Raw genomic sequence first — 27,317 nt, 5'->3', positions numbered from 1 at the left:
TGCACTCACTATTCTGCTGGTGCAGTCACTGTGTACATACATTACCTATCCTGTACTGATCCTGAGTTACATCCTGTATTATACTCCAGAGCTGCACTCACTATTCTGCTGGTGCAGTCACTGTGTACATACATTACTTATCCTGTACTGATCCTGAGTTACATCCTGTATTATACTCCAGAGCTGCACTCACTATTCTGCTGGTGCAGTCACTCTGTACATACATTACTTATCCTGTACTGATCCTGAGTTACATCCTGTATTATACTCCAGAGCTGCACTCACTATTCTGCTGGTGCAGTCACTCTGTACATACATTACTTATCCTGTACTGATCCTGAGTTACATCCTGTATTATACTCCAGAGCTGCACTCACTATTCTGCTGGTGCAGTCACTGTGTACATACATTACTTATCCTGTCACGTGGGGCTTCTTCCCTATGATTGTCTTCCCTTATTAAGTAAGTGAAGGGGGGGCAGAAAGGTGAATACGGGGGTCACATACACAGCTGACGGTGGGAGGAGGAGGATGAGAGAGCAGAGAAGGTCTGTCTATACTTCTCTCCAGATGGGGGACCAGACATTGTCCTCCTCCAGAACGGCTGATATGGATGCTTCAGTTCTAAAAGACAAACCAGCTCTGAAGCACAAACTGCAGCTGTAAAAAGTGTAATGCCGAGCAGACTGCATCAGTGCACATAACATTTATTCTTTGGGCAGAGGCAATGTAATAAAATATATAGAAGAAGCAGAATTCTCGGCAGTTCTGGATCAGACGCTCGGCCAGTGCAGCTCCAGCCCGGTGCGGCCCCTGCGGAAATGCGGCTCCGCTATGTCAGTTCTCCTCTCCACGGAGATCAGTCGCCGTCTGCCGCCGGCGTTCATCTGGACGCAGTCACTGACTTTCACTGAGAGCTCCTGATTTGTTCTGGGGAAAGAAGAGAGACATGGGCATCACCAAAGGTAAAAATCACACTGGTTATACTCCAGTCACATCCAAAGCTGCCCAATTCTTCCAGCTGTTATGTGAAATCAATCAGCACTGTACACTTAATAACCGAATTTGACTGCATTTCCTGCAGTGCACCGCCGCCGAGCAAGCCTGAGAGCAAATCCAGCTGAACTGTGAATGCAGCTCTGGATGTGACTAGAGCAAAGATGTAGCACAAGGTAAGTAATGCCAAATATTCAAACTCTCTTACAGATGTGACCCATGACATGACACTCACAAGTGGGGCTGTCGGGAGGCATCAATGATATCCTTTAATGAGCAAGTGACACCTCTAGTGCCTGCCGGGGGGGGGGAGGGGGGGGGCGGCATCATGACCGGCGTCTCCTCAGGCGTCACCCACATTTATCTGTGGACTCTTTATAGGTCCCCCTGTAACATATCGTCCCATAGTGTCAGCCACAGTGCCCCCATAAGGCTAGCATGAGGCCCCATAATTGCCAGTTCCCCCATAAGGATAGCATGAAGCCCCATAATTGACAGCCACAGTGCCCCATAATGATCACTAGAGGCCCCATAATTGTCAGCCACAGTGCCCCCATAATGATAACTAGAGGCCCCATAATTGTCAGCCACAGTGCCCCCATAAGGATAGCATGAGGCCCCATAATTGCCAGCCACAGTGCCCCATAATGATAACTAGAGGCCCCATAATTGCCAGCCACAGTGCCCCCATAAGGATAGCATGAGGCCCCATAATTGCCAGCCACAGTGCCCCATAATGATAACTAGAGGCCCCATAATTGTCAGCCACAGTGCCCCCATAATGATAACTAGAGGCCCCATAATTGTCAGCCACAGTGCCCCCATAATGATAACTAGAGGCCCCATAATTGTCAGCCACAGTGCCCCCATAATGATTGTCAGGGACGGACCCCATAACCAGAGTTGTATTTTGGTGGACAGGGGTCTGACTGTTGGCGGGCACACTGATCTAGAAGGACAGGGCCACAGTGTTCAGTAAAACGCAGCGCCCCCTACTGGTAAGAATTGAGCCTTTGCACTACTGGATTAAACACCTGCTCTGCACCATGAGGACGACCTTCCCTGACCCATGACCTTGAGGTCAGGGGGCACATGCGACCTCTGCAAACCATCTGGCCCCAGACTGAATGAAGGTAAGGAAGTATCTTATAGAAGAACAGTCCTGTCCTGCCCCCTCCTCAGTATGGGTTCAGGGGGTGCAGCTGGTATCACGGCAGTGAGTGGAGGTGCCCTTTAAACGGCGCACAATGCCCACTGGTTAGCATGAATCACACGACGGGATGTGTTAACCCTTCGGTGATTCTGCTGGGTGTCACAAGGGCTCATTGTTATACATAGAGGATGAGATGTGACACAGAGCCCGCACCCCCTGAGAACTGTGCCAGGACCTCACATCCTGTGCCCCCGGGGGTGACCTGGACGCATGGAGCAGATAGTGATCTGTGTGCCCGGGGGCTGCGTGCCACCGCCTGCTAATTGACTTTAATTGATTACATTAGAGAATGTACTATTTATAACAAGCTGCAGCAAGGAGCCGAGCCAGCGCTGACTAATCTCACACGAGGGACCAAAGCGCGTAAGTCCCTGCTGCAAAACCGTACAACGAGAAGATCCGCGACCCTCGGGTAAATACCGGGGTCATTTACTCAAGGCGAAATCCTTGTCCTGGTGACTTGGTGTCATCTCCACATGGATTCCAGTGCGTATTCCATACTGAAATCCGCATCTATTCAGCGATGGGAATCCTCTCTGCCCTTCATATGACCATCAAGAAAGGACAGTTTTTTCTACGGAAACCATGCCGGCTGTCCACGCGTGGTAATGCCCCACTGAATAGGGCTAATCCGCGGTCGGATCCACAGCATTCATACTACAAATCTGCGTCAGAAATCCACGGCGGATTCCGCTCCACATACACATTCGGTTTTTCCAGTCTGTATTTTCCACCGTCTGAACAAACGCTTATAATTCTCGCGGCTGGAGAGAATCCTATAAAATCTGAACAGACTGATACACTGTAACAAAGTATCAGAATAGCAGGGAGATCTGTCTGTAAAAGTGTTCAGTCTTTTGTAAACATGAAAGTTCCTATTCGCTGACACCAAGCAGAGATCTTGAAATTATTAGGCATTCAGATAAACAAGAACATTTACAGCCATCACAGCTTGCTGGGACTTTTAGTACCACAGTGTTTGAGAGCCAGAGACTGCAGACCACTGCTCTATATCACAGTTCTTCCTCTGATGATGTTTCCAGCATTGTGCATACACACAAACACCTCCGTCAATGAAAGGGTTAATAATACTTAGACAAAAAAAATAAAAAGTATAAAATACGAGGAAGGTGGCCGTCACTCCCGCAGATCTGCCACTTCTCATGTGAAATATTTATAGCACACCGACAGATCTGGGGCGCGGTGCCCCGGCTGCTGCTAATACTAAGGCTTCATGCACACGACCGTATGTATTTTGCAGTCCGCAAAAAAATACCGATGACGTCCGTGTGCATTCAGAACAGCTGACCCCTGATAGAACAGTACTTTCCGTATCCGTAATGCGGAGAATAATAGGACATGTTCTATTTATTTGCCATACGGACATACGGAAATTTAATGCACAAGGAGTAAATTCGGTTTATTTTGTGGACCCATTGAAATGAATTGTTCCGTATGCGGTCCGCAAAAAAACGGATACGAAAAGAATATATGTTCGTGTGCATGAGGCCTAATACTGCCTGAAAATAAGGGGTCACTTGGATGGTGAGTGCATGATGCATGGAGGACGGGGCGAGTGTGACAATGGCATCCCATAACATACTATAATACTGCTCCTATGTACAAGAATATAACTACTATAATACTGCTCCTATGTACAAGAATATAACTACTATAATACTGCTCCTATGTACAAGAATATAACTACTATAATACTGCCTCCTATGTACAAGAATATAACTGCTATAATACTGCCTCCTATGTACAAGAATATAACTACTATAATACTGCTCCTATGTACAAGAATATAACTACTATAATACTGCCCTCTATGTACAAGAATATAACTACTATAATACTGCTCCTATGTACAAGAATATAACTACTATAATACTGCTCCTATGTACAAGAATATAACTACTATAATACTGCTCCTATGTACAAGAATATAACTACTATAATACTGCCTCCTATGTACAAGAATATAACTACTATAATACTGCTCCTATGTACAGGAATATAACTACTATAATACTGCTCCTATGTACAAGAATATAACTACTATAATACTGCTCCTATGTACAAGAATATAACTACTATAATACTGCCTCCTATGTACAAGAATATAACTACTATAATACTGCTCCTATGTACAAGAATATAACTACTATAATACTGCTCCTATGTACAAGAATATAACTACTATAATACTGCCTCCTATGTACAAGAATATAACTACTATAATACTGCTCCTATGTACAAGAATATAACTACTATAATACTGCTCCTATGTACAAGAATATAACTACTATAATACTGCTCCTATGTACAAGAATATAACTACCAGGGCCGCTGATAGAAATCATGGGGCCCCGTACAGCATACATGACGGGGCCCCCTTCAGCTCCACCCCCTGATCCCTCCTTCAGCCACACCCCTGGCCCCTCCCCAGACGCCGCCTTGAAACAACATGCAGATTTGTCTACAAGTGATATTTATGGCGCTGGGGGGTCGTCTGTGAATGGCGCTGTTATGGAGGGGATCTGTGAATGGCACTGTTATGGAGGGGATCTGTGAATGGCACTGTTATGGAGGGGATCTGTGAATGGCACTGTTATGGAGGGGATCTGTGAATGGCACTTTTATGGAGGGGATCTGTGGATGGCACTGTTATGGAGGGGATCTGTGGATGGCACTGTTATGGAGGGGATCTGTGGATGGCACTGTTATGGGGGGATCTGTGGATGGCACTGTTATAGAGGGGGATCTGTGGATGACACATACCGCCCACGTCCCTATTATAGTCAATGGGGACGGAGCGGCGGTCAGGCGAAATAGCCGCAGGACGGATCCGACATGGTGAACAGCCTGTCTGATCCGTCCTGCCGCAAGTGTGAAAGTAGCCTAAATGACTTTTTCTAAGATTTTTTATTTTTTTTGTATGAGAAACAGGCACCTGAAATTCAAGTGCCTATAGTGCTTAATAATCCATACTTTCGTACACCGCTGATATGACAGTGGTGTACAGAAGTACAGATTTCACTAGGGCTGCAGCGAGCGATGTACAGCACACATCACTCTCCCTGCCTGTCTGCTAAAGCCTGGCACAGTGGGCACAGGCAGGAAGAGCGATTTATATGCCAGTAGAGCTGAAGGAGGGCAAGGCAGGAGCTTGCATAGCATCGTTCCTCCTGCTTGTGCCCACTCTGCACAACACCCCCCCTCCATGAACTCTTCTTAATGCTAATGTGACAGAGTTCACTGTAAGGGGGGGGGGGGGGGGGGGCAGTGCCATCTTAAGAGCATTATAGGCCCCCGGGCAATACAGTGCACTGGGGCCCTGTCTACACAATCACGCACTAGAATAAAAATGCAAATTATCAATAAGGCGATATTTATTGGTACTTTCAACAAAATCACGCCACTCCAACATTAATACCCACCAGCACCAGCAGTACCCACACCAGCATTACCCACCAGCACCAGAGTGTGTGTACATTTATATATATATCTATATTTATTTCGTTTTTTTAGTTGTATGATTAAAGTGGATGTAAACCCCCAAGTATGCAGTATAGCACCCTATAGTATACAGCACCACACAGTATGCAGTATAGCACCCTATAGTATACAGCACCACACAGTATGCAGTATAGCACCCTATAGTATACAGCACCACACAGTATGCAGTATAGCACCCTATAGTATACAGCACCACACAGTATGCAGTATAGCACCCTATAGTATACAGCACCACACAGTATGCAGTATAGCACCCTATAGTATACAGCACCACACAGTATGCAGTATAGCACCCTATAGTATACAGCACCACACAGTATGCAGTATAGCACCCTATAGTATACAGCACCACACAGTATGCAGTATAGCACCCTATAGTATACAGCACCACACAGTATGCAGTATAGCACCCTATAGTATACAGCACCACACAGTATGCAGTATAGCACCCTATAGTATACAGCACCACACAGTATGCAGTATAGCACCCTATAGTATACAGCACCACACAGTATGCAGTATAGCACCCTATAGTATACAGCACCACACAGTATGCAGTATAGCACCCTATAGTATACAGCACCACACAGTATGCAGTTTAGCACCCCACACTATACAGTACCCCACAGTATATAGTAGAGCAGTATAGACCCCCACACTATACAGCACCTCACTGTATACAGCACCCCAAACTATACACGATACAGCCCCCCACACTATACAGTACAGCACTCTACACTATACCGCACCCACAGTATACAGCCCCCCACACTATACAGTACAGCAGTATAGCACTCCCCCCACTATACAGCCCCCCCCCCCACACTATACAGGCCCCCCACACTATACAGGCCCCCCACACTATACAGGCCCCCCACACTATACAGCCCACCACACAGTATACAGCCCCCCACACTATACAGTACAGCAGTATAGCACTCCCCCCACTATACAGCCCCCCCCCCCCACACTATACAGGCCCCCCACACTATACAGGCCCCCCACACTATACACAGCCCCCCACACTATACAGTACAGCAGTATAGCACTCCCCCCACTATACAGCCCCCCCCCACACTATACAGCCCCCCCCACACTATACAGGCCCCCCACACTATACAGGCCCCCCACACTATACAGCCCACCACACAGTATACAGGCCACACCCCCCCCCCCACACACAGTATACAGCCCACCACACAATATACAGCCCATTACACAATATATAGCCCACCACACAATATACAGCCCACCACACAGTATACAGGCCCCCACACAGTATACAGCCCCCCACACAGTACACAGCACCCCACTATACAGTAGTTTACAGTATATTAAAATAACAACCCCATGTCACCTTTTTCTGATGTAATCTTTACACAGAAAAGCTCCACAGTTAACTTCTGCAACACTCCTGATAGGACCTGTGATGACTTCATAGCCATGTGACCAGTAATTGCTAGGTTACTGGTCACATGGTAATGATGTCATTAAGGTCCTAGATCAAAACTCATTAAGGTCCTAGAATTAAGATCATTAACACAGTACGATCATGATGCCTGTGTAGCCGACAGCCTGACACCCGGGGCAGTAGCTAGCAGGGCTCAAGAGGCAGCTGCCTTGGGCCCCCCCAGGAGCAACTGGGCCCAGGGCAGCTACCCCTTTTGCCCCTTGGTAAAGACGGCCCTGGCGGCAACGCTGCTAAATGACGGTTGGGAAGTTGGCTGGTGGGTTCACTGGGCAGGCGGGCCCCCAGGCAAGTGGGGCCCCCGGGCAACTGCCCAGCGTGCCCATTCGAAAAGACGGCCCTGGGGGGGGGGGGAGCTGCTAGGGCATCGTTGTCTATATAAGCATCAACAGCAAGCAGTGTTAATGGGGGGGGGGGGCTGCTTGAGGCACATTGTTCTGTATATGATAAGATTATGTAGAGGGCAGTGTGCCCCCCCTCCCCTCGAACTCTGCTTGCTGCTGCCCCCTCACACTAACCATTCGCCCCTCCCCCACACTTCCCCATTAACTTTTTTTTAACTGTTGACGGTGCACAGATGCAGTGCACACTACTTACATTGTCCGTAGCTGTGCAGCCTGCAGGGCACGCTCTCTGGAGACATTACTAGTCTCTGGGGATTGGAGTTAACTGAGCCGGGCAGGCAGCGCAGTGGAAGACAAGTCTAGCATCCCGCCCGCTCAGTCCTGTCTCTGTCTACTGAGCTAGGCTAGCCAATCAGCAGCAGGCTATTAACGCTGCTAAATGCTGATTGGCCGGTTCAACACCCAGCAGACAGACAGAGGAAAGCGCACTGGCATAGGCTGGCTGGGCACTGTCTGTCACTGCAGGAGCCGGCAGGAAGATTGATAAAATATGTAAGGGGAGGGGGGCCCTGAGCACAGGGGAAGCAGGGCCCGTCTGAGCCCCAGATAGGGAGAAGTGATAGTGGAGCCACAGCAGCTATGTCAGTGTAATTAGGGGCGGGGCCTTCCATCCACTCCAGGCCCCCCCCCCTTCACGGGCCCCATAGCAGCCGCGTGGTCTGCCTCTATTGTAGGTACGCCACTGGGCACAACAACACTGCAGCAGGAGGCCTCCAGCGCACCAGCCGAACAGCGCCGCCCAGAGAGGCTTCCCCGTGACGTCACTGACTCAGTCCCCGCCCCTTTAACCTTTAGAGTCGGCAGCCCGGGCCCCCCTGCCAGCCGGGCCCGGTACAACTGGGCCAGCTGTACTGGCCTATCAGCGGCCCTGATAACTACTATAATACTGCTCCTATGTACAAGAATATAACTACTATAATACTGCTCCTATGTACAAGAATATAACTACTATAATGCTGCTCCTATGTACAAGAATATAACTACTATAATACTGCCTCCTATGTACAAGAATATAACTACTATAATACTGCTCCTATGTACAAGAATATAACTACTATAATACTGCTCCTATGTACAAGAATATAACTACTATAATACTGCTCCTATGTACAGTAATATAACTACTATAATACTGCTCCTATGTACAAGAATATAACTACTATAATACTGCTCCTATGTACAAGAATATAACTACTATAATACTGCTCCTATGTACAGGAATATAACTACTATAATACTGCTCCTATGTACAAGACTATAACTACTATAATACTGCTCCTATGTACAAGAATATAACTACTATAATACTGCCTCCTATGTACAAGAATACAACTACTATAATACTGCTCCTATGTACAAGAATATAACTACTATAATACTGCTCCTATGTACAAGAATATAACTACTATAATACTGCCTCCTATGTACAAGAATATAACTACTATAATACTGCTCCTATGTACAAGAATATAACTACTATAATACTGCCTCCTATGTACAAGAATATAACTACTATAATACTGCTCCTATGTACAAGAATATAACTGCTATAATACTGCCTCCTATGTACAAGAATATAACTACTATAATACTGCTCTTATGTACAAGAATATAACTACTATAATACTGCTCCTATGTACAAGAATATAACTACTATAATACTGCCTCCTCTATGTTCAAGAATATAACTACTATAATACTGCCTCCTATGTACAAGAATATAACTACTATAATACTGCCTCCTATGTACAAGAATATAACTACTATAATACTGCTCCTATGTACATGAATATAACTACTATAATACTGCTCTTATGTACAAGAATATAACTACTATAATACTGCTCCTATGTACAAGAATATAACTACTATAATACTGCCTCCTCTATGTTCAAGAATATAACTACTATAATACTGCTCTTATGTACAAGAATATAACTACTATAATACTGTTCCTATGTACAAGAATATAACTACAATAATACTGCCTCCTATGTACAAGAATATAACTACTATAATACTGCTCCTATGTACAAGAATATAACTACTATAGGGGGGCGGAGCCTGACCTTGGAGCTGAATGGTTGCTTGTTCCTGAGCTCCTCTCCCTGGCAGCTATTATAGCCCCTTTTATTAGCTATTTACTCAGTGCCAATGGGGAAATCAGGCAAGGATCGACACCCTGAGACACCAGAGCCGACAGGGGCCCGTTCCAGGCAACCGGAGATGGATAAATACCTCAAGAAACAGTCCAGGACTCCTGCTGCTGCTACAACAACCAGGAGGGCGCGGCAGCTCTCAGAAGCAGAGGAAGGTTCAGAGGCAGGAAGCACTTCTGATGTATCAGATTGCAGACCACTGCGAACAAGCTCCTCACTCTCCAAAACAGATCTCAGGGACATCCTGGAATCTGCTCTTGCACCTCTTAAAAAGGACTTGGAGGAGATAAAAGGAGACCTGCGGCAGATTGGGAATCGTGTGGAGTCCCTGGAGCTAGCACAGGAAGCCATCCTGGTGCATGAGGGTAAGACCCGTGCAGCCCTGCAAACCCACAGAGACTTGCTAAACGACGCGCTGATGCGCATAGAGGATCAGGAGAACCGGAGCCGGCGGCGAAATATTCGCATCCGCGGCCTACCCGAAAATATTGCGATTGACGCGCTTCATTCAGTCGCATGCGAAATTTTCTCCTCCCTGCTGGGAGCTGAGAGAGCAGCTCCGATTGTGATCGAGCGCATCCACAGGGCCTTAAGGCCCAAGCCAAAACCTGGTGAGCCGCCGCGGGATGTTGTTTGCGGCATATTAAGCTACGTGGACACTGCTGCACTGCTCAAGGCGGGAAGGGAGGCCGACCGCATCATGTATGGTGAGACCCCAGTCCTATTCTTTCAGGATCTGGCCCCCTCCACCTTAGCCAAGAGGCGCATCGTGAAGCCGCTCCTAGGGGCCCTTAAAGCCACAGCTACGCCATTCCGATGGCTCTATCCCTTCGGTCTGGCCATCTTGAAAAACGGGAGGCAGTATACGGTGCGGACCCCGGGTGACCTGAAAGCTATTTGGGGCCCTCTTGGGATTGAACCCATCACAGTTCCCTCGTGGATGCCGGCTGATCAAGGGGATCCCCTGCCTACCCCTCCGGGTATAGATTCGTGGCAGCAAGTTTCACCTTCCAGAGCTGGGAAACAAGGAAAAGGCCGGTCGCAAGCACCTGTTACCTGACTCTGTTCCGGGAGGCGCTGAAGGCGCTTTTGTTCACTCTTCACTGAGTTCAATGTTCTGTGACTTTGCTGGGTCCCAGGACGTAGGAACTCTGTCTGGCTCTGTCTGAGCTGAATCTTCATCGTTTGTCCATTGGTTTTGGACTTATTTTAGGTCTTGGCCCACTGCCCCGTTCTCATGGGTTTTGGGCCTGACCCTATGCTTTACTACCTTGCCTGCATGAGATGCAGGTTACGAGCTGTGCATTAGAGCACTGAACGCACTGTTAGTTATGCGGGGGTTATATGTCTGCACTGTTGTCAGTTATGTTACTGATTATGTCCTCTCCCTCACCCCCGGTGGCCCCACAGGAGCCCCCCTCTGATAGATCCCGGCTGTCCGCCGCTATGAAAAAGGATCTCCATCATATCAGATGCTGGGTGGGGTCACGCGCTCCCTGTCCATGGGGAGACATTCTTTGTTATTTGGGTTGTGTTACTGTCTCATTTGTTATGTCTTTTATTTTTCTTTTGACTTTCCCTTTGTCCTCCTTCCTCCCTTTCTTCTCCTTACTCCGTCCGTGGCTTTCCAGACTGGATGTCCTCTTGCTCTGGGCCGACAGGCCTCCTCTGTCTTCACTATGGCCTCTGTTGTAGTTGCCTCACTGAATGCCAAGGGTCTGAACGAGCCATGTAAGCGGTCTCAGGTGCTCTCTTTGTTACTGAAAGATGAAGCCTCCGTTGTATTCCTCCAAGAAACTCATTTTAAATCAGGGAAGATCCCGAAATTGTCCCAAAACGCATTCCCACAATGGTTTCATAGCTCTTTTGCCTCGGCTAGCAGGGGTGTCAGCGTGGCCGTCCACAAGCGCCTACCCTTCAAACACTCCGCTGTCCTTGCGGACACTGATGGTCGCTTCTTATTCGTTAGGGGGCACATCGCTGACGCGCCTGTTACCCTGGCTAATTTATATGCCCCTAATAGGGGTCAGATCCCCTGGCTCGTTCGGACTCTTGAGCAATTACGGGCTTTTAGTGAGGGCATGCTTATATTAGGAGGTGACTTTAATGTGACTATGGAGCCTGACCTTGACTCGTCCTCTCAGAGATCTGAGTTATCCCACAAACTTCTGCGACGTCTGAAGACTGCGCTGAAGAAGTTGCGGGTTATTGATGTGTGGCGCACTATGCATCCCTCTGGTAGGGATTATACGTTTTATTCAAACGCTAAAAAATCCTTCCATAGGTTGGACTACTTGTTTTTATCCTCCCCCCATATTTCTCAGGTGGTAGACACGAGGATTGGGAACATTACGCTTTCTGATCACGCCCCAGTATTTCTCCGAGTGTCTATGACAGCTCTTCCTAAACGAGAGAGAATATGGCGTCTTAACGACACATTGATCTCCGACCCTACCAATGCAGCTAGAATCTCCCGGATTATGTCTGAATTCTTCTCTCTTAATGCTGTGGGCGACCCTCCTCCCTCTCCCTCCATCTTGTGGGAGACTCATAAGGCGGTGGTTAGAGGAGAATTAATTTCCCTGGGCTCGCATGTTAAAAAGTTGCGCTCCAAGGCTGTAGACGACCTGTTGTCCCGCATAGCGAGTCTTGAACTGACCCATAAGCAAACCCAGGCTCAGGCTGTGGCTGCTGAATTAGCGGAGGCCAGGACGGGACTGAAAAACTTGCTCAACGCCAAATCAGCGAAACTTATATTCCGCTCCAGGTTTAAAGCTTATGCTCATGGGAACAAAGGGAATAAACTGATGTCTGCCATGGCTAAGCAACGCCACGCGGATTCATTTATCCCTGCTATTCTAGATGCGAAAGGCAATAAGCACAAGTCGACTCACGATATAGCAAAAGCGTTTAGTGCTTTTTATGCGGATCTATATAACCTCCCCACTCCAGACCGTCCTGGTTCAGCCTCTATTGAGCAAGCCACAGATGAGTTCCTGTCCACTCTGAAGCTGCCCTCTGTTAGTCCCCTACAAGCTTCCCAACTAGTCGCCCCTGTATCAAGAGAGGAAATTGGCAAGGTCCTTTCCTCCATTCCTTCAGGTAAAAGTCCAGGCCCGGATGGACTCCCTATATCGTATTACAAGACCTTCAAAGACGTTTTGACTCCTCATTTTCAGGCACTCTGTAATTTCCTCCTGTCTGGAGGTTCTCTACCCCCCCAAACGTTAGAGGCCCACATAACTATAATCCATAAAGAAAACAAAGACCCCCTCCACTGTGGCAGTTATCGCCCGATTTCACTGCTGAATGCGGATGTCAAGTGGTGGGCCAAGATTCTGGCGCAGCGAATACAGCTGATCCTGCCGGATCTTATTGATAGCGAGCAAGTGGGGTTTGTGCGTGGCAGACAGGGCTGTGAAAACACGATACGTTTGCTCCACCTTATGGATTGGGCTAGAAGCTCCTCTACGCCTCTGGCTTTGCTGAGCACGGACGCGGAGAAGGCCTTCGACAGGGTCGGTTGGCATTATATGTTGCGGGCCCTGTCGAGGTTTGGTTTCCCAGATTCGTTTATATCTGCGATCTTCACTCTGTACTCAGCCCCGTCCGCCAAACTCAAAATAAATGGTACGCTTTCTCCCTCCTTTTCCATATCCAATGGGACGAGGCAGGGATGTCCTCTCTCCCCATCTCTGTTTGTCATAGTGATGGAGACTTTGCTGTGTAAGATCCGGCAGGATCCTGCGGTTAGGGGCTTGACCATTGATTCTCGGACCCACTTGACAGCCGCATTTGCAGATGACCTACTTATCATGACCTCCAATCCCGAAACATCCTTCCCTAGGCTTTTGTCTCTTTTTGAGGAGTTTGGCTATGTGTCAAACTTTAAAATCAACTATAGCAAGTCAATGGCCCTAAACGTTACTTGTCCAGAATCGGTTAAAGAGGCCCTTCAGATTACTACCCCCTTTCACTGGGCTACAAAAGACATAGTATTTCTGGGAGTGCACGTCCCGGCTCAGGCGAAGGACTTATTTGCTCTGAATTATGCCCCCTTATTGTCCTCAGTTAGGAGGCAGCTGCACTCTATTAGACTGCCGTTTATTTCCTGGTGTGGCAAGAGGAACTACCTCAAGACCTTTATAGCTCCTAAATTTTTGTACCTTCTGCAGGTGTTGCCTATCTGGCTGCCGCACTCATTTTTTGTAGACATCCGCAGAGTTTTCTCCCTCTTTTTGTGGGGAAGTAAACCCTCCAGAATTGCTTATTCGGTGCTGACCAGAGAGAGGAGGTTTGGCGGCTTTGGTCTGCCCGACATACGTTCCTACTATGTGGCCTTTCAACTATTTAGAGGTCTATCCCTCCTCAATAGCACTTATAGTGCTCCATATGTGTGTCTTGAGCGCTCTCTGCTCTCCACTAGAATGAAGCGGATTCTCTGGGGGCTGTCCCCTTGTTCTCCGGGTGGTTCCTCTTTGCCACTCCTATGGAAGGGTATGTTTGTTGAGTGGGCCAAGCAGTTTAAGGATAGAACACTTGAGTTTCCCATACCGGGTACTCCGCTTTCCTCTTTACAGTTTTATGTCCATCCGGAAGCCGAGAAGCCCTCAGGTATCTGGCCTCTTTTGGCCGAGATCCCTTTAAGTGAGATTAGGTCCCCGGATGGGTCCCTGGATTGGTCCACGGTCTTGAATGACCCTAAAGTCAAAAAAGCTTCCTTCCTACAGAGTTTTGCCCTGCAGAAGGAAATTAAGATGATTAAGCTACCACCCCCCACCACCTCTGGAACCCCCTCTTGGCTGTCTAAGAGACTATCAGATGCCCATAGGATCCCTAAACCGCTGTCTACTATATATAAGGAGTTACTCTCAGCCTCCCCTCCTGAGCTACATTTCCTTTCTTCATGGGAAAGGGAATTGTCCATCCACCTTACAGACCCGGAAAGGGCTTTTGTCCTTACACACTCTCACGGCTTTAGCCGCTGTATTAAGGTACAAGAAAACTCGTATAAGCTGCTCACGAGATGGTACAAGTCCCCGGAGTTCTTGCATAGGCTTAATGCAGATTTCCCAAGTGAGTGCTGGAGGTGTAGAAAAGACGTAGGCTCTCTGTCACACATTTGGTGGCACTGTGAAAAGATTAAAGCGTTCTGGACCAGTATAGAAGCTCTGATAAATGAGGTGTGTGCTAAGCAGGTTAAGCTGGATCCTAAACTGATTCTGCTTTGGTGCCCTAATGACTCGCTTTCCCCCTGTAGATCTGATCTTCCTACTATGCTCATCACGGCGGCGAGACTGCTCATCCCGCTGCTTTGGAAGGATACTGAACCTCCCACTGTTTCGATGTGGAGGGATAAGGTGGATCAGATCTACAGGTTTGAAGAGCTGGCCCACTGGGAATCTTGCACGCGTTCCCGCTTTCTGAAAATCTGGTCGCCCTGGAAGACATATAGGAAGTTCCCCTGATGGAGTTGGGGAAAACTCCCCTACCCCCCCCCCCCTTTCCTTTCCCTTCCTTTCCCTCTCTTTTCCTCTTATTTGTGTTATATTTGATTCTTATTGTCTGTCACATTTGATGTATCATTTTGTACAACATGTGTTGCACTGACATGCATTTGTGGTCACTTCCATAACCGATTTGTGACTTTGCCTTACCAGTGATGCTACGATGGTTTGTGATCGATTGATATGCCTTACTTACTTTGAATAAAAATAAATTTGGTTAAGAATATAACTACTATAATACTGCCTCCTATGTACAAGAATATAACTGCTATAATACTGCCTCCTATGTACAAGAATATAACTACTATAATACTGCTCCTATGTACAAGAATATAACTACTATAATACTGCCCTCTATGTACAAGAATATAACTACTATAATACTGCTCCTATGTACAAGAATATAACTACTATAATACTGCTCCTATGTACAAGAATATAACTACTATAATACTGCTCCTATGTACAAGAATATAACTACTATAATACTGCCTCCTATGTACAAGAATATAACTACTATAATACTGCTCCTATGTACAGGAATATAACTACTATAATACTGCTCCTATGTACAAGAATATAACTACTATAATACTGCTCCTATGTACAAGAATATAACTACTATAATACTGCCTCCTATGTACAAGAATATAACTACTATAATACTGCTCCTATGTACAAGAATATAACTACTATAATACTGCTCCTATGTACAAGAATATAACTACTATAATACTGCTCCTATGTACAAGAATATAACTACTATAATACTGCTCCTATGTACAAGAATATAACTACTATAATACTGCTCCTATGTACAAGAATATAACTACCAGGGCCGCTGATAGAAATCATGGGGCCCCGTACAGCATACATGACGGGGCCCCCTTCAGCTCCACCCCCTGATCCCTCCTTCAGCCACACCCCTGGCCCCTCCCCAGACGCCGCCTTGAAACAACATGCAGATTTGTCTACAAGTGATATTTATGGCGCTGGGGGGGTCGTCTGTGAATGGCGCTGTTATGGAGGGGATCTGTGAATGGCACTGTTATGGAGGGGATCTGTGAATGGCACTGTTATGGAGGGGATCTGTGAATGGCACTGTTATGGAGGGGATCTGTGAATGGCACTTTTATGGAGGGGATCTGTGGATGGCACTGTTATGGAGGGGATCTGTGGATGGCACTGTTATGGAGGGGATCTGTGGATGGCACTGTTATGGGGGGATCTGTGGATGGCACTGTTATAGAGGGGGATCTGTGGATGACACATACCGCCCACGTCCCTATTATAGTCAATGGGGACGGAGCGGCGGTCAGGCGAAATAGCCGCAGGACGGATCCGACATGGTGAACAGCCTGTCTGATCCGTCCTGCCGCAAGTGTGAAAGTAGCCTAAATGACTTTTTCTAAGATTTTTTATTTTTTTTGTATGAGAAACAGGCACCTGAAATTCAAGTGCCTATAGTGCTTAATAATCCATACTTTCGTACACCGCTGATATGACAGTGGTGTACAGAAGTACAGATTTCACTAGGGCTGCAGCGAGCGATGTACAGCACACATCACTCTCCCTGCCTGTCTGCTAAAGCCTGGCACAGTGGGCACAGGCAGGAAGAGCGATTTATATGCCAGTAGAGCTGAAGGAGGGCAAGGCAGGAGCTTGCATAGCATCGTTCCTCCTGCTTGTGCCCACTCTGCACAACACCCCCCCTCCATGAACTCTTCTTAATGCTAATGTGACAGAGTTCACTGTAAGGGGGGGGGGGGGGGGGGGGCAGTGCCATCTTAAGAGCATTATAGGCCCCCGGGCAATACAGTGCACTGGGGCCCTGTCTACACAATCACGCACTAGAATAAAAATGCAAATTATCAATAAGGCGATATTTATTGGTACTTTCAACAAAATCACGCCACTCCAACATTAATACCCACCAGCACCAGCAGTACCCACACCAGCATTACCCACCAGCACCAGAGTGTGTGTACATTTATATATATATCTATATTTATTTCGTTTTTTTAGTTGTATGATTAAAGTGGATGTAAACCCCCAAGTATGCAGTATAGCACCCTATAGTATACAGCACCACACAGTATGCAGTATAGCACCCTATAGTATACAGCACCACACAGTATGCAGTATAGCACCCTATAGTATACAGCACCACACAGTATGCAGTATAGCACCCTATAGTATACAGCACCACACAGTATGCAGTATAGCACCCTATAGTATACAGCACCACACAGTATGCAGTATAGCACCCTATAGTATACAGCACCACACAGTATGCAGTATAGCACCCTATAGTATACAGCACCACACAGTATGCAGTATAGCACCCTATAGTATACAGCACCACACAGTATGCAGTATAGCACCCTATAGTATACAGCACCACACAGTATGCAGTATAGCACCCTATAGTATACAGCACCACACAGTATGCAGTATAGCACCCTATAGTATACAGCACCACACAGTATGCAGTATAGCACCCTATAGTATACAGCACCACACAGTATGCAGTATAGCACCCTATAGTATACAGCACCACACAGTATGCAGTATAGCACCCTATAGTATACAGCACCACACAGTATGCAGTATAGCACCCTATAGTATACAGCACCACACAGTATGCAGTATAGCACCCTATAGTATACAGCACCACACAGTATGCAGTATAGCACCCTATAGTATACAGCACCACACAGTATGCAGTTTAGCACCCCACACTATACAGTACCCCACAGTATATAGTAGAGCAGTATAGACCCCCACACTATACAGCACCTCACTGTATACAGCACCCCAAACTATACACGATACAGCCCCCCACACTATACAGTACAGCACTCTACACTATACCGCACCCACAGTATACAGCCCCCCACACTATACAGTACAGCAGTATAGCACTCCCCCCACTATACAGCCCCCCCCCCCCCCACACTATACAGGCCCCCCACACTATACAGGCCCCCCACACTATACAGGCCCCCCACACTATACAGCCCACCACACAGTATACAGCCCCCCACACTATACAGTACAGCAGTATAGCACTCCCCCCACTATACAGCCCCCCCCCCCACACTATACAGGCCCCCCACACTATACAGGCCCCCCACACTATACACAGCCCCCCACACTATACACAGCCCCCCACACTATACAGTACAGCAGTATAGCACTCCCCCCACTATACAGCCCCCCCCACACTATACAGGCCCCCCACACTATACAGGCCCCCCACACTATACAGCCCACCACACAGTATACAGGCCACACCCCCCCCCCCACACACAGTATACAGCCCACCACACAATATACAGCCCATTACACAATATATAGCCCACCACACAATATACAGCCCCCCACACAGTATACAGGCCCCCACACAGTATACAGCCCCCCACACAGTACACAGCACCCCACTATACAGTAGTTTACAGTATATTAAAATAACAACCCCATGTCACCTTTTTCTGATGTAATCTTTACACAGAAAAGCTCCACAGTTAACTTCTGCAACACTCCTGATAGGACCTGTGATGACTTCATAGCCATGTGACCAGTAATTGCTAGGTTACTGGTCACATGGTAATGATGTCATTAAGGTCCTAGATCAAAACTCATTAAGGTCCTAGAATTAAGATCATTAACACAGTACGATCATGATGCCTGTGTAGCCGACAGCCTGACACCCGGGGCAGTAGCTAGCAGGGCTCAAGAGGCAGCTGCCTTGGGCCCCCCCAGGAGCAACTGGGCCCAGGGCAGCTACCCCTTTTGCCCCTTGGTAAAGACGGCCCTGGCGGCAACGCTGCTAAATGACGGTTGGGAAGTTGGCTGGTGGGTTCACTGGGCAGGCGGGCCCCCAGGCAAGTGGGGCCCCCGGGCAACTGCCCAGCGTGCCCATTCGAAAAGACGGCCCTGGGGGGGGGGGGGGAGCTGCTAGGGCATCGTTGTCTATATAAGCATCAACAGCAAGCAGTGTTAATGGGGGGGGGGGCTGCTTGAGGCACATTGTTCTGTATATGATAAGATTATGTAGAGGGCAGTGTGCCCCCCCTCCCCTCGAACTCTGCTTGCTGCTGCCCCCTCACACTAACCATTCGCCCCTCCCCCACACTTCCCCATTAACTTTTTTTTAACTGTTGACGGTGCACAGATGCAGTGCACACTACTTACATTGTCCGTAGCTGTGCAGCCTGCAGGGCACGCTCTCTGGAGACATTACTAGTCTCTGGGGATTGGAGTTAACTGAGCCGGGCAGGCAGCGCAGTGGAAGACAAGTCTAGCATCCCGCCCGCTCAGTCCTGTCTCTGTCTACTGAGCTAGGCTAGCCAATCAGCAGCAGGCTATTAACGCTGCTAAATGCTGATTGGCCGGTTCAACACCCAGCAGACAGACAGAGGAAAGCGCACTGGCATAGGCTGGCTGGGCACTGTCTGTCACTGCAGGAGCCGGCAGGAAGATTGATAAAATATGTAAGGGGAGGGGGGCCCTGAGCACAGGGGAAGCAGGGCCCGTCTGAGCCCCAGATAGGGAGAAGTGATAGTGGAGCCACAGCAGCTATGTCAGTGTAATTAGGGGCGGGGCCTTCCATCCACTCCAGGCCCCCCCCCTTCACGGGCCCCATAGCAGCCGCGTGGTCTGCCTCTATTGTAGGTACGCCACTGGGCACAACAACACTGCAGCAGGAGGCCTCCAGCGCACCAGCCGAACAGCGCCGCCCAGAGAGGCTTCCCCGTGACGTCACTGACTCAGTCCCCGCCCCTTTAACCTTTAGAGTCGGCAGCCCGGGCCCCCCTGCCAGCCGGGCCCGGTACAACTGGGCCAGCTGTACTGGCCTATCAGCGGCCCTGATAACTACTATAATACTGCTCCTATGTACAAGAATATAACTACTATAATACTGCCTCCTATGTACAAGAATATAACTACTATAATACTGCTCCTATGTACAAGAATATAACTACTATAATACTGCTCCTATGTACAAGAATATAACTACTATAATACTGCTCCTATGTACAGTAATATAACTACTATAATACTGCTCCTATGTACAAGAATATAACTACTATAATACTGCTCCTATGTACAAGAATATAACTACTATAATACTGCTCCTATGTACAGGAATATAACTACTATAATACTGCTCCTATGTACAAGACTATAACTACTATAATACTGCTCCTATGTACAAGAATATAACTACTATAATACTGCCTCCTATGTACAAGAATACAACTACTATAATACTGCTCCTATGTACAAGAATATAACTACTATAATACTGCTCCTATGTACAAGAATATAACTACTATAATACTGCCTCCTATGTACAAGAATATAACTACTATAATACTGCTCCTATGTACAAGAATATAACTACTATAATACTGCCTCCTATGTACAAGAATATAACTACTATAATACTGCTCCTATGTACAAGAATATAACTGCTATAATACTGCCTCCTATGTACAAGAATATAACTACTATAATACTGCTCTTATGTACAAGAATATAACTACTATAATACTGCTCCTATGTACAAGAATATAACTACTATAATACTGCCTCCTCTATGTTCAAGAATATAACTACTATAATACTGCCTCCTATGTACAAGAATATAACTACTATAATACTGCCTCCTATGTACAAGAATATAACTACTATAATACTGCTCCTATGTACATGAATATAACTACTATAATACTGCTCTTATGTACAAGAATATAACTACTATAATACTGCTCCTATGTACAAGAATATAACTACTATAATACTGCCTCCTCTATGTTCAAGAATATAACTACTATAATACTGCTCTTATGTACAAGAATATAACTACTATAATACTGTTCCTATGTACAAGAATATAACTACAATAATACTGCCTCCTATGTACAAGAATATAACTACTATAATACTGCTCCTATGTACAAGAATATAACTACTATAATACTGCTCTTATGTACAAGAATATAACTACTATAATACTGCTCCTATGTACAAAAATATAACTACTATAATACTGCTCCTATGTACAAGAATATAACTACTATAATACTGCTCCTATGTACAAGAATATAACTACTATAATACTGTTCCCTATGTACAAGAATATAACTAGTATAATACTGCTCCTATATACAAGAATATAACTACTATAATACTGCTCCTATGTACAAGAATATAACTACTATAATACTGCTCTTATGTACAAGAATATAACTACTATAATACTGCTCCTATGTACAAGAATATAACTACTATAATACTGCTCCTATGTACAAGAATATAACTACTATAATACTGCCTCCTATGTACAAGAATATAACTACTATAATACTGCTCCTATGTACAAGAATATAACTACTATAATACTGCCTCCTATGTACAGGAATATATCTACTATAATACTGCCTCCTATGTACAAGAATATAACTACTATAATACTGCCTCCTATGTACAAGAATATAACTACTATAATACTGCTTCTATGTACAAGAATATAACTACTATAATACTGCTTCTATGTAGAGGAATATAACTACTATAATACTGCCTCCTATGTACAAGAATATGACTACTATAATACTGCTCCTATGTACAGGAATATAACTACTATAATACTGCTCCTATGTACAAGAATATAACTACTATAATACTGCTCCTATGTACAAGAATATAACTACTATAATACTGCTCTTATGTACAAGAATATAACTACTATAATACTGCTCCTATGTACAAGAATATAACTACTATAATACTGCTCCTATGTACAAGAATATAACTACTATAATACTGCATCCTATGTACAAGAATATAACTACTATAATACTGCTCCTATGTACAAGAATATAACTACTATAATACTGCCTCCTATGTACAAGAATATAACTACTATAATACTGCTCCTATGTACAAGAATATAACTACTATAATACTGCTCCTATGTACAAGAATATAACTACTATAATACTGCACCTATGTACAAGAATATAACTACTATAATACTGCCTCCTATGTACAGGAATATAACTACTATAATACTGCCTCCTATGTACAAGAATATAACTACTATAATACTGCTTCTATGTACAGGAATATAACTACTATAATACTGCTCCTATGTACAGGAATATAACTACTATAATACTGCCTCCTATGTACAAGAATATAACTACTATAATACTGCTCCTATGTACAAGAATATAACTACTATAATACTGCTTCTATGTACAGGAATATAACTACTATAATACTGCCTCCTATGTACAAGAATATAACTACTATAATACTGCTTCTTTGTACAAGAATATAACTACTATAATACTGCTTCTATGTACAGGAATATAACTACTATAATACTGCCTCCTATGTACAAGAATATAACTACTATAATACTGCTCCTATGTACAAGAATATAACTACTATAATACTGCCTCCTATGTACAAGAATATAACTACTATAATACTGCTCCTATGTACAAGAATATAACTACTATAATACTGCCTCCTATGTACAAGAATATAACTACTATAATACTGCTTCTATGTACAAGAATATAACTACTATAATACTGCTCCTATGTACAAGAATATAACTACTATAATACTGCTCGTATGTACAAGAATATAACTACTATAATACTGCTCCTATGTACAGGAATATAACTACTATAATACTGCCTCCTATGTACAAGAATATAACTACTATAATACTGCCTCCTATGTACAAGAATATAACTACTATAATACTGCCTCCTATGTACAAGAATATAACTACTATAATACTGCTCCTATGTACAGGAATATAACTACTATAATACTGCTCCTATGTACAAGAATATAACTACTATAATACTGCTCCTATGTACAAGAATATAACTACTATAATACTGCTCGTATGTACAAGAATATAACTACTATAATACTGCTCCTATGTACAGGAATATAACTACTATAATACTGCCTCCTATGTACAAGAATATAACTACTATAATACTGCTCCTATGTACAAGAATATAACTACTATAATACTGCCTCCTATGTACAAGAATATAACTACTATAATACTGCTCCTATGTACAAGAATATAACTACTATAATACCGCTCCTATGTACAAGAATATAACTACTATAATACTGCTCCTATGTACAAGTATATAACTACTATAATACTGCTCCTATGTACAAGAATATAACTACTATAATACTGCCTCCTATGTACAAGAATATATCTACTATAATACTGCCTCCTATGTACTAGAATATAACTACTATAATACTGCTCCTATGTACAGGAATATAACTACTATAATACTGCTCCTATGTACAAGAATATAACTACTATAATACTGCCTCCTATGTACAAGAATATAACTACTATAATACTGCTCCTATGTATAAGAATATGGCGGTGAGCATCGCTCATGTCGCTCTCGGTAGTTTCGGGGGGTGCAGGCCGATGGCCCGGATCCTGTGTGGATATAAATAGGTCGTCTTGGGGCCGGTGATAAATCCTGGTACATTTAGCAGGTGACAGGTGTCATAATTCATAGTTAGTGGGGGAGGGGACATCACGTTGCGGCGGGGGTGTGAGTCCCGTGTTGCCTGTTTCCATGGTGATGAGTGGTGGCAGCGTCTCGGCGTCTCTCTTACCTGAGACGCAGATGTTTTTCTGTGTTAGGCTGAGTAATGGGTGACTAGGGGGGGGTCGTAGGATTTGGGGCTGCAGTGGGGTCACAGGTCATGTCTCTGAGGGGACGCTCCACCTGTACAGTCTCATAGAGATGGATGGAGAGGTGGTTCACACACCTGGGACCCCTGTTCAGTGATTAGTGGGGGTCCGAGCAGTCGGACCCCGACGGTTCCTAGGAGACGCTAGGTGGGAATGCTTATATTTTTTGACCGATAAAAAATTCCGGACGCAGACCGTTCTGATCATTGCAGATGGAAATCACCGGAACGCAGAGGAACTGAACGCGTCCAGACTGTGGGCCCTCCATAATCTACAATGTGAAAACCAGCGCCATTTTTACAAGCTGTGCCGCTCTGTTATTGTGGAGTACAGTGAGCGTACAAGTAATCACAGCACCCCACTACTGAACTGTCATAGGACTACACCACCCATCATGCTGTGTATCTCATCCTATCCTGTGTGATACTGCCTGCTGAACTGTGTATCTAATCCTATCCTGTGTGATACTGTCTGCTGAGCTGTGTATCTAATCCTATCCTGTGTGATACTGTCTGCTGAGCTATGTATCTAATCCTGTCCTGTGTGATACTGCCTGCTGAACTGTGTATCTAATCCTATCATGTGTGATACTGTCTGCTGAGCTGTGTATCTAATCCTATCCTGTGTGATACTGTCTGCTGAGCTGTGTATCTAATCCTCTCCTGTGTGATACTGTCTGCTGAGCTGTGTATCTAATCCTATCCTGTGTGATACTGTCTGCTGAGCTGTGTATCTAATCCTGTCCTGTGTGATACTGTCTGCTGAGCTGTGTATCTAATCCTATCCTGTGTGATACTGTCTGCTGAGCTGTGTATCTCATCCTATCCTGTGTGATACTGCATGCTGAGCTGTGTATCTAATCCTATCCTGTGTGATACTGCATGCTGAGCTGTGTATCTAATCCTATCCTGTGTGATACTGCATGCTGAGCTGTGTATCTAATCCTATCCTGTGTGATACTGTCTGCGAGCTGTGTATCTAATCCTATCCTGTATGATACAGTCTGCTGAGCTGTGTATCTAATCCTATCCTGTGTGATACTGTCTGCTGAGCTGTGTATCTAATCCTATCCTTTGATACTGTCTGCTGAGCTGTGTATCTCATCCTATCCTGTGTGATACTGCCTGCTGAGCTGTGTATCTAATCCTATCCTGTGTGATACTGTCTGCTGAGCTGTGTATCTAATCCTATCCTGTGTGATACTGTCTGCTGAGCTGTGTATCTAATCCTATCCTTTGATACTGTCTGCTGAGCTGTGTATCTCATCCTATCCTGTGTGATACTGTCTGCTGAGCTGTGTATCTAATCCTATCCTGTGTGATACTGTCTGCTGAGCTGTGTATCTAATCCTATCCTGTGTGATACTGTCTGCTGAGCTGTGTATCTAATCCTGTCCTGTGTGATACTGTCTGCTGAGCTGTGTATCTAATCCTATCCTGTGTGATACTGTCTGCTGAGCTGTGTATCTAATCCTGTCCTGTGTGATGCTGTCTGCTGAGCTGTGTATCTAATCCTATCCTGTGTGATACTGTCTGCTGAGCTGTGTATCTCATCCTATCCTGTGTGATACTGTCTGCTGAGCTGTGTATCTAATCCTATCCTGTGTGATACTGCATGCTGAGCTGTGTATCTAATCCTATCCTGTGTGATACTGCATGCTGAGCTGTGTATCTAATCCTATCCTGTGTGATACTGTCTGCTGAGCTGTGTATCTAATCCTATCCTGTATGATACAGTCTGCTGAGCTGTGTATCTAATCCTATCCTGTGTGATACAGTCTGCTGAGCTGTGTATCTAATCCTATCCTTTGATACTGTCTGCTGAGCTGTGTATCTCATCCTATCCTGTGTGATACTGTCTGCTGAGCTGTGTATCTAATCCTATCCTGTGTGATACTGCATGCTGAGCTGTGTATCTAATCTTATCCTGTGTGATACTGTCTGCTGAGCTGTGTATCTAATCCTATCCTGTATGATACAGTCTGCTGAGCTGTGTATCTAATCCTATCCTGTGTGATACAGTCTGCTGAGCTGTGTATCTAATCCTATCCTTTGATACTGTCTGCTGAGCTGTGTATCTCATCCTATCCTGTGTGATACTGCATGCTGAGCTGTGTATCTAATCCTATCCTGTGTGATACTGCCTGCTGAGCTGTGTATCTAATCCTATCCTGTGTGATACTGTCTGCTGAGCTATGTATCTAATCCTATCCTGTGTGATACTGTCTGCTGAGCTGTGTATCTAATCCTGTCCTGTGTGATACTGTCTGCTGAGCTGTGTATCTAATCCTATCCTGTGTGATACTGTCTGCTGAGCTGTTTATCTAATCCTATCCTGTGTGATACTGTCTGCTGAGCTGTGTATCTAATCCTGTCCTGTGTGATACTGTCTGCTGAGCTGTGTATCTAATCCTATCCTGTGTGATACTGTCTGCTGAGCTGTGTATCTAATCCTGTCCTGTGTGATACTGTCTGCTGAGCTGTGTATCTAATCCTATCCTGTGTGATACTGTCTGCTGAGCTGTGTATCTCATCCTATCCTGTGTGATACTGTCTGCTGAGCTGTGTATCTAATCCTATCCTGTGTGATACTGCATGCTGAGCTGTGTATCTAATCCTATCCTGTGTGATACTGCATGCTGAGCTGTGTATCTAATCCTATCCTGTGTGATACTGTCTGCTGAGCTGTGTATCTAATCCTATCCTGTGTGATACAGTCTGCTGAGCTGTGTATCTAATTCTATCCTGTGTGATACTGTCTGCTGAGCTGTGTATCTAATCCTATCCTTTGATACTGTCTGCTGAGCTGTGTATCTCATCCTATCCTGTGTGATACTGTCTGCTGAGCTGTGTATCTAATCCTATCCTGTGTGATACTGCATGCTGAGCTGTGTATCTAATCTTATCCTGTGTGATACTGTCTGCTGAGCTGTGTATCTAATCCTATCCTGTATGATACAGTCTGCTGAGCTGTGTATCTAATCCTATCCTGTGTGATACAGTCTGCTGAGCTGTGTATCTAATCCTATCCTTTGATACTGTCTGCTGAGCTGTGTATCTCATCCTATCCTGTGTGATACTGCATGCTGAGCTGTGTATCTAATCCTATCCTGTGTGATACTGCCTGCTGAGCTGTGTATCTAATCCTATCCTGTGTGATACTGTCTGCTGAGCTATGTATCTAATCCTATCCTGTGTGATACTGTCTGCTGAGCTGTGTATCTAATCCTATCCTGTGTGATACTGTCTGCTGAGCTGTGTATCTAATCCTGTCCTG

General features: G+C 45.3%; 1 protein-coding gene across 1 annotated transcript in view; it reads right to left on the bottom strand.

Moving 5' to 3' along the window:
* Positions 1–669: 669 nt before the first annotated feature.
* Positions 670–27,317, bottom strand: part of LOC121000802 (unconventional myosin-Ig-like) — a 251,040-nt gene continuing 224,392 nt past the window's right edge. Inside the window, exon 22 of the mRNA XM_040431450.1 lies at positions 670–929. Coding sequence (XP_040287384.1) covers positions 773–929 — 157 coding nt within the window. The 3' untranslated portion in view covers positions 670–772. The remainder of the gene's footprint in view (positions 930–27,317) is intronic.

This window comes from Bufo bufo, chromosome 5 (assembly GCF_905171765.1).
Source record: "Bufo bufo chromosome 5, aBufBuf1.1, whole genome shotgun sequence".
In the NCBI taxonomy this organism is placed as follows: domain Eukaryota; kingdom Metazoa; phylum Chordata; class Amphibia; order Anura; family Bufonidae; genus Bufo; species Bufo bufo.
The sequence above is the reverse complement of the archived record's forward strand: the minus strand, read 5'-3'. Positions and strand labels throughout refer to the sequence as shown.